This window comes from Chelonoidis abingdonii, chromosome 6 (genome assembly GCF_003597395.2).
Source record: "Chelonoidis abingdonii isolate Lonesome George chromosome 6, CheloAbing_2.0, whole genome shotgun sequence".
Classification (NCBI taxonomy): domain Eukaryota; kingdom Metazoa; phylum Chordata; order Testudines; family Testudinidae; genus Chelonoidis; species Chelonoidis abingdonii.
The window spans coordinates 84886482-84900984 of record NC_133774.1 but is presented as its reverse complement, the minus strand read 5'-3'; the positions used below and the strand labels follow the sequence as shown (position 1 = coordinate 84900984).

Here is a 14503-nt window from a genome sequence, read left to right as displayed (position 1 = left end):
TAACCCCAGCTTATTTGCAAGTCTTCTCCATTCAAAGTGGTTTATTTGGTAGTTGAAAAAATAAGATGCAGGACCTGAGTATCACAAAGGTTTAGGAGTCTAACAATGTAGAGAATTGACCAAGTTTTTTTTTTTTTTTTTTTTTTTGTTGAGGTTTTTAGCACACTGTTTTCACCCCGTGCAAGTTTACTGTTGGGAGCACACAGGCACTGTTCTTAGAACATGCTCCATTCACATCCTTAAAAAATATCTATGTGAGGTACCTTTCCATGTTATACTGACATAGAAAGGAGATGTCTTTACAGTTTCCTGTAGTCCAAAGCCTGTAGTCAAAAAGGGGGAGAATCTGTCCTTGTTCTGAATCAGGATTTTGGCAATACTTGCTGATAAAATACACTGTCAACACTTGCAGAAGTAGGGCTCTGAATGACTATAAAGTATTCCAAGCAGAACACTATACACCTTTGGTGGTGTATCTGAATGCAGATATCTTGATATACTTGGAAAGGCAGCACACAGACAACCTCACTATGTACTGAAAAAATTGACTAAAAAAAGTGTCTTATGTACAACATTCCACACAAATTTGTAGTAATTTAACTGTGACACATGACGTTTTGAATCAAATATGTTTAGCTTTATTTAAACAAGGTTCTTTCCCAAATATAGCACTGTAGTCTTTGTAGCAGCAACCAAAAAGTACATTATAAAACAACCCAGAATACAGAATAGGCAGAATATAAAAAGTGTTTTCAAACACAATTAGACTTTCTAAAAAGTCCTGGAGTACACAGTAATGATCTATATGTTATAAAAGTTACCATAAATTATGTCACCTTCCCTCAGTTGTTGTTTTCCAAGTGATTGGTGTTATGTTTGTACCCCTATCTGTGTTTACTGCAAACCTGCACATAACTTTAAGGTGGAAATTTTCAAAAGCTCCTAGGGGAATTTAAGTACATAAGTTTAGTTGTATCTCAGTGGGATTTGTACAACTAAAATCCTTTAAGCATTTCTGAAAATCTAAGGTCTAAATTATAGTTATTGATAAGTAAACCAATAGCATAATTTAGAGATCATGCCTCAGAACTTTCACATTGCTATTTTTGGTATACAGTGGGGGAGAGGAGGTCAACATTTTGGTTAATTTTTTTTCCCCTGCCATTTAAAACTTCTCCTAGATCTCTTCAAATTAGTAGAGCTTAGCCCAATGGTGGGAAACCTGCAGCCCGTCAGGGTAATCCACTGCTGGGCCACAAGACAGTTTATTTACACTGCTTACATAGCACATCCCTGAGGCCCGCGCTGCTTCCTGCATCTCCCATTGGCCAGGAACAGTGAACTGCAGCCACTGGGAGGTGCAGGCAGATGTGCCCGTGGACAGTCAATGTAAACAAACCGTCTCACGGGCTGCCAGCGGATTACCCTGACGAGCCGCAGGTTGCCCATCACTGCTTTAGCTCCCTGGCAGCATACAGTATATGAAAGGTAGCAAATTCTAAAACTAGATGTGAATTAATCGTAAGAAAAACCTCATCCATAACAGTCAAACCAGCATATACTTACAGATCAAATGCATTAATCAAACTGTATTTGAGGTGAATCTCTCTTCTTTGAAAATGGACTATTAAGGGACAATGATTAAGAATTGGTTTCAAGGAATGGTTAACCAAAGAAAGTTTTAGTATATAAATATAGGATGCACTTAATTATTAAGTAATTAAGTACTTAGTATAGTTCAAAACCAAGAATTCCTTAATACATTAACTATTTAGCTTTTAAATATATTAGAAATATCTTGAAAGAGGTAATATTTTAAACAAAATTAAATTTACTTTATCAAGATTATATTAAAAGTTCCTACATTCTCATAAGGCTCAGCAATCTTTTCAGAGAAATGGAGTGTTCAGATTTTCAGGGGATTGAGGAAAGTGTAAGGCTTTTACGAAAGAGGGGGGGAAAGCAATATAAAATACTACTGCACAATAATATTCAATTTAAAACAGTACTATAAGTAGAGTTTGTACTCTTTACATATGGCGTATGTCATTTAGTAATTCTGAAATTCATCATTCTTCCTCTCACCAGATCTACATGATTCTGGAATGACCCTATTAATTATCAAGGTTTCAATTCCACCAATGGTTGAGCCATAAACAGCTGGAACCTTTGGAGTGGATGCCAAGACAGCACACAGTGGAAAACATTTTTTTTCATAATGTCAGGATACAAATATCAGCAGTTTAATTCAGTATAGACTGTGCAGCTTTCCTGATAATCGATGCAGCTTTATCCAATTCTTCTTCTGTTTGTTCCACTGTCACCACTACCCGAATACTGAAAAAAGAAATCCAGAAGAGTTGGCTCTTGTAATGGCAATGTCACTTATTCCTTGCTTTGTTTCTCCTGTACCAGTTTTAATTTAGATCCGAACTGTTGGGTGGAAAATTTGGTTCACACCAATTTAACAAGCTTTAATGTAAGAATTTTAGAATATACTGCCACTTTAATTAAAACACAGTATACATGCGTAAATAAAACAAAGAAGAAAAGGGCAGTGATCAGTTACCTAATCATGGGGCACAGGAAGGCTATTTCTTTCATTATCAGATCCAGACACACACTCTCTCTCTCTCTCTCTCTCTCTCTCTCTCTCTGTGTCTTGCGTTGCTTTGATTTTTTTTTTTAATGCTTACATAACCTGTACATTTGTGCATGCTCATACCTAACCACTTATTTCCCTTGTCATAGCTGATAGATTTCATACTATGTACATACTACATTTTTATATAAAAACACCATTCTAATTGTTCCTTCATATTAATTACATGCAGATCACGCATAGCAACAGTGTCATTTTGCCTGTTCACCCTATTCATATGTTTGCTATTTTTCCTCAACATATCTACTTTGCTGTCTGGAGTACTTGTTCCTGATGTTTGGGATCTAAGGTACTTTGTTCTTCTTAAAACAACCTGTTTAACTTTTAGAAAGCATCTGTTTTTCTTAACTTTTAGTTAAGACAAAATCTGACAGTTCAGAACATTTGTTCTAACAAACAAGATTATATTGAACCGAGCAACTAAATCTTTCATTCTTAATAAATGTTACACAGATTATTAAAAGCAGCAAAGAATCCTGTGGCACCTTATAGACTAACAGACGTTTTGGAGCATGAGCTTTCGTGGGTGAACGACCACTTCATCGGATGCATGTAGTGGTAGTTTCCTGCTTTTACAGATCTAGACTAACATGGCTGCCCCTCTGATAGATTATTAAAGCTTCTAAGGGTTTGGTTTATTTAATGATAAGCCCTTAATTTAACAGGCCGCTCATCCTAATAATCAATAGGACTAAGGCCTAGCCTTAACTCTTACTCTATTTATGTAACGAATATAGGGTAACCAGAGGTCCTGATTTTCTTATATTAGGCACCTATTACCCCTCACCTCTTGTCGCAATTTTTCACATTTGCTATCTGGTCTCTCCCTAAACTAATATGACCCTCACTCAATATTCTGATTCTCCAGCAGAATAAAGGAATGGCTCCCTCACTCAAAGGCAATATTTGGGCCATGAACTCAGGCACAATGACAAGTAAGGTATATTGCAAGATAGAGAACTTGTGAAGCAATGGCTCTCTAGCAAAGCAAATAGTCATACTATCTCTTTCCAATTAGGCACTGAGCATGTCACTTGCCTAACACACACACTCTTATTCCCACATTTAGATGTATTTTCAAGTTCAATGGGCCTCTTATGAAAACCTGCGTGGTAAGCAGCCAACGTAGTAGTGAAAACAATACAACGCTGATACTGAAGATTCAGTTTACTATGATACATTATCTTGTAAATAACCATTATAACATGCCATAATACCCATTTAAAGTTTATCGTAAGGAGCTATTTCCCATTCCTCACTTGGCAAACTATTAAAAGGCCTAAAGCAGGCAGCTTTGTTTTCATAAAAGTCAGGTGGTTTTCCTCATGCAAGAGGGATAAAAAGGTTTCTGAATTTCCACTCACCTCGGCGGCGGAAGACATTTCTCTTCCTTCTCCAGATAGCGGGCCGGAGTTAATGCAATACTTCTATTCATACACTGCAGACATATAAATAAGCAGTTATGCAACAGGGAACTTCGATACCACATTACCATTACATTCTATGAACAGTGGCTATTTAATGTCTGGAAGACAAACATGGCAGAATCTCAAACAGCACAGTCGGAGCAGAAAGAGAAGTATACATCAAAACCAACACCAAGTCCAGTATCAGAAGAGAATTATTAGCATTTCCCTAATTTGCTGTCATTAAGAAACATTTCTGCACACAATGTATCCTTTAAAAGTTTAAAATTTTAGACACTTATTTGAGGCTTTTTTAAATATTAGTGGCTGTGTTATACTAGAAGAATAGAGACAAGGGAGTAGGTTTAACATTTTCTTCTACAGCTTATGACCAGCTTTTGGGAGTGGTGAAGTTGGTTTTTAGAGGAAGAGGCCTGAAATGGAGTATGACGGCTGCTCTCATAAGTCAGTAGGAGTTCTCACATATAACAAAACAGGAAAGATTAAGGATAAGCTTCTTTAATTTCACATTTGTTTAAGTTCAGCTCAAAAATGTTACTTGAAATAGGATTACATTGCCTATTTACTGAACAGTGATATTTAAAATAAAAAGGACTAACGGCATCCAACTATGTCTGTTGAGTATCTCTGCTTTGCTTCTATGGACCAACATTTCTCTCTATCCTAGGATGCTTCATAAATTGTTGACCTTGGTTAATATATGCTGACTATACATCAGTTTCTAGAAACCCAGTCTGTAGAAGCCATTACTGCTGGAAGTCAATACAACTATTCTGGCTAGATTTAAGAGAGGACTGATTAACTTTATGACTTAACATTTGTAGCTATGCTGGCAGAGAATAAGGTAACTGCAGTCTTTAAGGAATAAAACGTTATTGTAGGTTATATATACCATGAGCATGATCTTATTCCTTAATAAAGACTCCCATGGAAAAAAGGAGAGAGATCTCCTCAGCATAATGGCTCTACATTATTCAGTTTGTACCAAAACCACCAAGGGAGGCAGTTACTGGGCACATATAGAAAACTGTTTAATATGAACAGTGACATTTAAAAGAGTTCTTAAAACAGAAAAGCACCTCTTTCAAAGAATTATTTTCTTCAAATTTGGATGAGTTAGATGAGCTCAAGTACAAAACAAGTACTAATCATCCCCTTCACCCCCAAAATGCACAAGACGCATCACTCATCTATAACATACTTACACACTTCTCAAATTGGGTGTCTTGAGAAGTAGTGTATACTGATGATAGAAAGTGTTTTAAGTGCTAAATATTATAACAGTCTGCCAAATAATATGTTCATAGATTCAAATGTAAAATTCCATCCTGTAAAAACAAACACTTTTTATAACCTGAATTTCTATAAGTCTCAGAAAAGCCTCTCTAATCTGTTCATACACATCCATGCTCTTAAGTTAAAGAGAAACTTGTGCTTTAATGTATCTATGACATGGATTAATATTGTCCAGTACCAAGGTCAAATATTTTATTGATGATCATAATCACAGGGGGATGGGAAGAGAGACTGCCACTGTGGAGTGGATGATAAAGGAGACTTTTGCAGCTGGGGAAGTGAGTTTTTGAGTGGATGCTTCCTCTCCCCTCAGGCTATCTTCCTCACCCCACTCCTGTGATTGGTGTGTAAAAAAAAAACAAAAACCATTTCCTCTACATTACCATCTCACTTATAATTTCAAAAAGCGAACACAGGCCTCTGTTGTTTTCCCTATTCAATTGCTATTTTCCAAAGGGGGTCTGCAACACTCCAGGTCATACAGTAGTTCAACCAACTAGCATGCCAGGGTTTCGCACAACATTTTTGCTTTTCTAATAATTAAAGAGTAGATATGCTTTAATTGCAAAAGGGACACTTACATAATCTACAATTCTCTTGAGTAACTTCATATCATTTTCTCGAGATCCACTGGGCTCTTCCAACTGAAGGTGTAATGCTGGAGAAAATAAGTCTCCCACAACTATTAGACCAGGGATTCTGAAACAAATCAAATAGTTTCAGTGTACATCCCATCAGACTACAGAAATAAAGTGTATAAACAGAGTAAAAAGATGCTATTTAAAGGCTTTATCATTTTTTGGTGGTATTTCAGGAAAAACTTTCTAAATTGTTTTACATTGGGAGTATTTGTTACAAAACAAATTTGGATGCAAACAAAGCTTTACACCTTTGAACTTCTGCATACCAGCAACCACAATACAAAATTTGAACTATGTAGCCATGAATTACTCATGAGAGCATCTAATTATTGACCAAATCAAACAACCCACTCCACATTGTTTCTTTCACAAAGAATGCTCACTCCTGGTGAATCTGGGCAAGATAGATTATTTTAATTCAGTTATATTGCTTTATACAATTCCTATACTGTATATTCTTCATTTGTCTTCCTCTGATTTCCCCCCTCTAATTTTAACTTTAATAGCTTGTCCTGCTCAAACAGAAAATTTACAGAACATATGGGGAATCAATTGTCTGCCACAGCCAATGTTAATTTTTAAATAAGATTTCATATCAATTGAATGCCCTTCCTTTAGAGTTCCTTAAGGTTTGTAATACACAACCCTAACATAATTCATTCTTTGATTTTGAAGACTCTGATCCTTTCAAGTCTTTAGCCTGCCCCCCCCCCCAAAAAAATCCACTTGAGGCAAGATGTTTAAGTGCAATGTGTTTTATCAATAAAAAAGAAGACACCTAGACAACCAAATCATAATTTAGAATCAATAAGGGGAGAGGGAAAAAAATCACCTTCTCTCATGCAGAGTTGTAAATTCCCTATCAAGGAAGGTAATCAATATTGAGATAAGATGAAAAAAGCCAATCCTTTGCTCCCAAATATTAACAGCATATCACATACATGCACTATTCTGCTACTCTCAACCTTAACTTAGATTTCCTGGCTTTGGTCAGTTTGTATTCACATGATATGTTGTAAATGTACAAAGTATTTATCCCCATATCAGTTTCCTATTAAAAAAAGGAAGCAAAAAGTTAGGGTCTCTTTAGAAAACACAAGTTGTCAAATCCATGGGAAGAACAGAGTGCCACAGACATAATGAATAATGGAAAGAGATGTTTTAAGGTCTGAAACATGCCTTTTATTTCCACAAAGCTCTACTGATTTAGAGCCCAGTTCTGAAAGGGAACTTAAACTGGCCTTCAATCTTTGCAACAACAAAACTGCACTCACAATTGGTGTCATGTAGATACAAAATCTGAGGTTGCGTCTAAAAAGAGTCATGCAGTTAAAGAGTAAATGTTTAAATATTGGTAAATCTCTTTAGAAGTCATGGGAAAGACAGTATGTGGCAACATATGGAGCCATGAGAAGCAGTCTGAGGCCAATCTGAAATGTAGAATCACAAATGGAATATATGGCATGACAGATGTCAGTCATTAAGTATGTTCCATGACAGTGACCTGATGTTATAGAAGCACAGTTCTAGAAATTAACAGGTAGTCACTGTAGTCAGACATGTTACCATACAGCTTAAATTAATAGATTAAAAGGTTTCCTTGCAGCAAATTAGTTTTAAGACAAAGTATAGATCTGTTAGAACTTAATGAACGATACTTGCTAACAATGAGATTTTCTTTTTAAAGGATGTGCATCAATATATTAATGATATCAGTAGCTAATTACATAATATGAAGTCATTTTAATTTACACTAGGTAAAGCATTCATGAACAGCCTCAAAAAGAAAGGAGAGGAGGGCAGGAGAGGATGGGTAAGAGTTCATGTATTTTAAACCGGAAACAGCCTTTGTATCACTGCCAATTCAAACTTTGAATCTCACTGACTTTGTCCAGACAACAATGCTTTGTATTAACTATACACACTGACTTAGAGGCTGCTTTGCAAAGCCCAAATTGATGTCTAATTTGAAGTTCTGTCAGTTACAACCCTAGTTAAATAAACCCTAATCTGACTCAAGCAGCTGTCTAACCAAGGAAAAACAATAAGAAATGCAAAAGAGCCAGTTCAGCACAGCTTTGTCAGAGAAAGAGACACTCAGTGTGTGAAAGAAACAAAGGTTGGCTGTGCTTTTCTTGCAAGCTTTGGTGAACACTTGCGACTTCACCGCATGCACAGAGTAGTAACCTCTCCCCCTCCCATCTTAACTCTTCCAGTAAAGCAGCTCAATTATGGAACCTTGCATAAAAGTGTTTTCCACCTCTAATCACTGCCATTTATCCATTTTTTAAATAGGATAAAAATTCATATATTTAAAGACAATATAGCATAGGAATCTCATCCAATGTCTTGTCTGTTACCTCAAGAAAAGGCAAAAGGAACTTTGAAGCAGAGAGTGATGGAGTAACTTTACTATCGGGTTTAGGAAGAATTACATCCTCCTCATGGTTGCTTTGTGCCCCGAAGCATGAGGCCTTATATATACTTACCGCCTTATTTTATCATATATAAAGCAAATGTAGATTTTCTCATTATCCTTATGAAAATCTACACCTATTCTGAATTCTATTAAGCTCTTGGTATCAGTGGTATCTTGTGACACTGAATTTCAAAGTGCCTGCTTGTGCACTGTGTAAAAAAGGATTTTTTGCTGGTTTTCAATTTGCTGCCTTTCAATTTGCTTGTTTTTGTGTTATGAAAAGGAGGGGAAAAAAAACAAACCACACACTCCTTTCACCTTTCATTACTTTAAACAGTTCTATTATACTTTTCATCTCTAAAAACTTATATCCATTCTTTTGAATCTTAGTTAAACTGTGCTTAATATGAGAGATAGAGAGAAGTAAATACTGTATTCCAGACAAAGGCATACTATTGATTTATATAATTGCAGAATACATTCTGCATTTTCTATATACCTTTTTTTGCACTATTGTGGCAGTCACTGCATGTTTTCTAAAGTGATTATTAATTTAAAATCCAGCAATATGCAAGAGTAGTTCAAATTATTCCGTCTAATGTGCTTTTATGTTTGTCAGGGAATTTTATCTACCATTGAGTTGCACACAACTAGCACCAGTCTTTCAGTCTTCTCTAGTGCCGGCAAACTTAAATAATTATGTCCTCTACAAGTTTTGCCATCAGACACTCGCTCAAGCAAGTATCAAGAAGATAAGAATGTAAGAAAGGCCATACTGGGTCAGACCAATGGCCCACCTAGCCCAGTATCCTGTCTTCCATAAATGGCAGGTGCCAGATGCTTCAGATGGAATGAACGGAACAGGGCAATTTCAAGTGTCATACAGTCCCAGCTTCTGGCAGTTAGGGATACCCAGATCATGGGACTTCGTCCCTGACCATCTTGGCTAATAGTCATTGATGGGCCTGTCCTTCATGAACTTATTAAAGTCTTTTTTGAACCCACTTCTACTTTTGTCCATCACAACATCCCTTGGCAATAAGTTCCATAGCTTGACTGTGTGTTGTGTGAAGTACTTCCTTATGTTTGTTTTAAACCTGCTGCCTATTAATATCATTGGGTGAACCCTGGTTCTTGTGTTATCTGAAGGGGTAAACAACACTTCCCTATTCACTTTCTCTGCACAATTCATGTTTTTATAAACTATCATACTGTTCCCATCCCCGCCCAAGTCCCCCCCCCCCATCATCTCTTTTCTAAGCTGAAAAAGACCTTGTCTTTTTAAAACTTTTTTCCATATGGAGGCGGTTCCATTCCCCTAATAATTTTTGTTGCCATTCTCTGCAGTTTTTCAAATTCTATTATATTTTTTTGAGATTGGGTGACCAGAATTGTATGCAGTATTCAAGGTGTGGGTGTACCATGCGTTAATATAGTGCCACACACACACACACACTTTGAATACTGCTGGCATGTGTGTGTATGTACATACACACACAAAAAAATGGTTCCAAACATTGTTAGCTTTTACGATAGTGATATTAAATACCAATCCTAGCACAGAATCTTGAGGCACCCCACTGTTATCCATTTGTTAATTGTACTCATTTTCAATTGTGACCAGTTTCTAAACCATGACAATACTTGTCTCACCCTGTGCTTAATTTTCCATAACCTCCTCGTGACAATTCTGTCCAAAGCATTTTGCTAGTTAAAATAAATTGACATCGAGCTCTTAGACACTTCTTGTAGACACCAAGAGTTCTAATAAATGACAAGTGCACAATTTCTCCTTACACGTGGTTTGTCCCTTTTACTTGCATCTACATTTGTAAATATCTTTATAACCAATTTTCCTCAATACGGAAGTACGGCTCCTGTCTGTATTTCTCAAGATAATTACTAATAGCTTTATAAAAGGTAAATTCAAAAAGTTTCCAGTATAGTAGCTGATTTTAATGAGATTTTGTTACTGATAGTTTATCTACGTGACATTCAAACTTCTAGTATGTTCAGAGTGAATTTGTTTGAGTCTGCTATTGTTCCTCTACCTACACTCAAATTTCTTAAAGAAAAAGTTTATATGGACCCTATACTAATACCTAAAAATATACTACAGAATAGCACAGTCACATATCTGCTACGACCATTTAACCAGTTACAAGTTTCAATCATCAGTTATTTAGTGCCTCTCCCTTAAACTTAAATTCTCTTACTACTAATTGTATCAAGCAATTAGACATTGAGACCAAACAAACATTGTTATTGGCACAGAATGCATAATTCAAGGAGACCAGACTGTTCTGGACTACTTACATCACCTTACAAAGAAAGACTAAGCAACAACTGACTTCATTTCTTTATCAGAACCACTAGAAAAAAAAACTTTGTAAATTACAAAACCAACCACTAAAAGGCTATCAGAAAGAACACAGATAAAGCAAATACTGTTGTGAAATAAAAAAGATTGTAATTGCTTGACCACTGCTAAAAATTAGTTGTCATTAAAACTGGGTTATAGATTACTGCAATAAATGACAGAATTTTACGAAACTTTAATCTGATATAGAAACTGAATTGGAACTCTACGAGCAGGTACGTATTTAGTCTGAAAATTAGTCAATTGACTATAAATACATAAAGAATTGAATCTAGAACACTTACTGTATTATAATAGAACTCAATGTACAGATGCCCCTCAGGTTACGCAAGATCCAATTTACGCAAATTTGCACTTACAAAAAAAGTTCCATAAGCCAGAAATAGGATTCTCGAGTTGCGGAAATTTTTGCATTATGTACGGGTATACGTTTCTGATTTATGCACAATTTGAGTTACGCAAGGCTTTCTGGAACGGAACAGGGCGTCTGTAACTATAGAGGATATTATATTCATGATACTTTGTGATATGGAGCTATAAAAATCTGAGCAAGTTGACAGTGGTCAAGATCAAATAGTTTACCTTTGTAAAGCTTTGTGAATCCGTTTGCATTTCTCTCGTAAAATCTGAAAAATGTCTAGACAAAAGAAAAAAAAGAGCCTCAGTCTCTTGCTGTATATTTCTATAAATCCCAAATAAACTTTGAGCCTCTCTACCTCTTCTTACAAAGATCCTCGTTCCTAAGGGAATACCATTCCCATCATGAAGTGACAAATGTGTTCTCCCTCCTCCCCCGCACTGCTATTCCAGTGGAGTAGTTTCTGTCTAGAACTCTTTTTTGTGTGAGCCAATTAAAGTACAACAAATGGAGAATCAAGAAACTATAGGCTGAAGGAACATATTTGGAAAGAGGGGGCTTCAACCTTTGATAACTATGTCCCCCTTTTTTCCTTAACTTACCTTTCTTTGAAAATTACCAAAATATGTTCTGGTCAAAATAGGAGGAGGGAAATCAGAAGGACATTTGTTTATAGTGAACAACAACAGTTTTCAATGAAGTGTTCAATGTCTCCCTTCTCTGGCTCTTTCCATTTCCACTTCTCCTTTTCAGTGTGCGCGAAAAAAGGAAGGGGGGGGGTAGGAAGAGATGTATGGTGGGAAGAGAGTGCGAGGAAAAGTTAAAGGGAGAATGAGTGAAAAGGAGATAATGAATGTAAGACGTGGAAAGGCAGAGAATGAACCAATGAAAGGGAAAAGTAAATGAGGAAGCGCTAGACCAAGAGGGTGAGGGATGGAAGTAGGGGAAATTATGCCCACAGGCTTTAATCTTGAGCTCAGACAGTTAGTGTTCCCTCTGAGCAGAATAACTTATCACATTACAAAGTATTTGATTTTTCAGAATGAAATACCTGGATTCTCTTCCATGATATTGAGGGCCTCAATAGCAGCAGCAGCTAGAAGGGGAGGCAGAGAGGCTGAAAAGCAGTAACCCTGACCTGACAATCTCTGAGAAGGAAAATGAAAAGTTATAAACGACGCTGAAAAGCTTTTATATCAGTTTTGCTTGTTCACGATAGTACAGAAAAATCTTTAAAGTCATTTGGTTTAAATTAAGCCAAAATCATAACTGAACAACAGTCTCTAACTCATCCACATAATCTTTTTGAAGTAGTCTAAATGGAATAAATTCCTATGTCCATCATTTATATCAAGATGCAGCTTGTAAACAGAAGCCAAGTCACTGTCATTTCTTAGTAATTGAGTCTGCTATTCCATTTAAAAATAAAAGGTGGCTTACCTGATGGTCAATAACAAAAGATCTTCCACAGCAAAATCCTCCAATGGAAGCCAGGGAATTCTCCATGTTTGCACTAATCAGATCTATATCATCAACCTGCCATTCAATTAACAGAATATTATGAGAGAGGAACAAGGTGGATGTAAATAAAGTGATGCTTAATTAAATCAAGATAATTTACAATATATAAACTAAGCTTCAAATTAACATGTGTACTAGGGCAAAATACACCAGGCTACCTACCTCCCCCACTCCCCAAAAGACACACACAAACACACAGTTTTAAAGCTCCTTGCTTGTATCACTTTAACACAGTTATGGCTGAATTGTCTCCACTTTATTTGAAACTATGTTTATAAGGATCCAAATATACTTCACTTAAATGTTTCCAGGTATTGCAACACATGCAACATGTAAAAATAAAATTATGCATTTGTAGGTCCCAATCTAGCAAAGTACTTTGGTACCTGACCTATTTTAAGCATGTGAGTTGTCCCAATTAAGTCAATGGGACTGAATGTGATTTAAGTTATTCCTGGGTGGGAATTCTGCGCCGATGCAGGGGTGTAGAATTCATATGGTCCACACTTTTCTGCGCCCCCTGCGCAGAAAAATGCAAATCTGCCAGGGGACATGCACCTCATCCCTAGCAGTCCAGGCAGCGCGTCTGTTCCAGTGTGCCTGGAGCAGCCTCAGAGATGGGGGCTGGGTGCATGTGCATGCCTGCGTGATCATCGTGGGGGGAGGAGTGAAGAGGGGCCTGAGCACATTTCCATGTGACTGTACTCCTGGGGGGATTCTGCGGGACTGCACGCCCACACAGAAAACACCCTGCCACACACACACTTCCTGCTTTTCCCTGCAGAAATGACCATGTGTGCAGGTTGTTTTGTTTTGTTTTTTTGAGGGGAGGGAGAGATTGTCCCCCATGAGCGGGGGCACCACACAGGGTTATGTGCCACTGCCCCCCTTGGAGGGGGTCTCAGACTCCGCTGACTCTGCAGCTGAATGCAGCCTCCTGGGTCCTAGTGCCAGTTGTACTTCCTTTCTGTGTTCTGGGAGCCTTCCTATTTTCTGTGGAACAGTGAGCTCCCATGATGGGTGGTGGTGGTGGGGGAAGAGGCAGTGGGGAAGGAAGGGGGGTGGAATAGGGTGAGGGCAGGGTATGGAGGGGAGGGGAGGTGGATGGAGAAGAAAAAGGGTTAGGGGAATCACGATGGGCCCCATTAAGCAGGCCCATGGAACCCTCACTCGGACAAGCCCTACTCCCCTACACCTGGATTCCTCTGATAAGTATCCCAGAACTCAACCCCACCCCCACTGAACCCCACACCCAGACCCTCCTGCCAAACCCTATCTACCCTCACCCCCTCCTGAGCCCAACCACTATCACCTGAATCCTCTGCAGAGTCCCATTACCCCTGCACCCAAAATCCCGAGTCCGTGCATCCTAATCTCCCATTGAGTTGCCCACACCCAGATTGCCCCAAACAGAAACCTCTCACCCCCACACCTGGATCCCCACAACACTAAGCCCCTCCACACTTGGATCCTGCTGGCTGAGCCTGCCTATCCACAACTGGTGCACCTGGCACAGAGAGGCAGGGCCCCTGAGTGTTTCTGGGGCTGGCCCAGCCCTTGACCTGCCAGAGTCAGATGCAGCCTTATGCCGAGTCCCTGTACTGGGGGAGGGTGGGGGCTTCAGGGTGATCTCCCACCTCAGTGCAGACAGTGGCCTGTGCTCCCCACTGCCATGCTGGAGCCACATTTATTTATTGACAAATAAAATTTGCAGAATTTTAAAATATTACGCACATAATTTTTTCTTTTTGGCACATAATTCCTCAGGAGTATTTAAGTACATGCTTAACTGGAGTTGG

General features: G+C 38.0%; 1 protein-coding gene across 1 annotated transcript in view; it reads right to left on the bottom strand.

The window, feature by feature from the left end:
- Positions 1–615: 615 nt before the first annotated feature.
- The window catches only part of SPTLC1 (serine palmitoyltransferase long chain base subunit 1), a 56881-nt gene continuing 42993 nt past the window's right edge, over positions 616–14503 (bottom strand). The window contains exons 10-15 of the mRNA XM_032786538.2: positions 12624–12719; positions 12235–12331; positions 11408–11462; positions 5967–6084; positions 4027–4100; positions 616–2337 (exon numbers count right to left, since the gene is read on the bottom strand). Coding sequence (XP_032642429.2) covers positions 2244–2337; positions 4027–4100; positions 5967–6084; positions 11408–11462; positions 12235–12331; positions 12624–12719 — 534 coding nt within the window. The 3' untranslated portion in view covers positions 616–2243. The remainder of the gene's footprint in view (positions 2338–4026; positions 4101–5966; positions 6085–11407; positions 11463–12234; positions 12332–12623; positions 12720–14503) is intronic.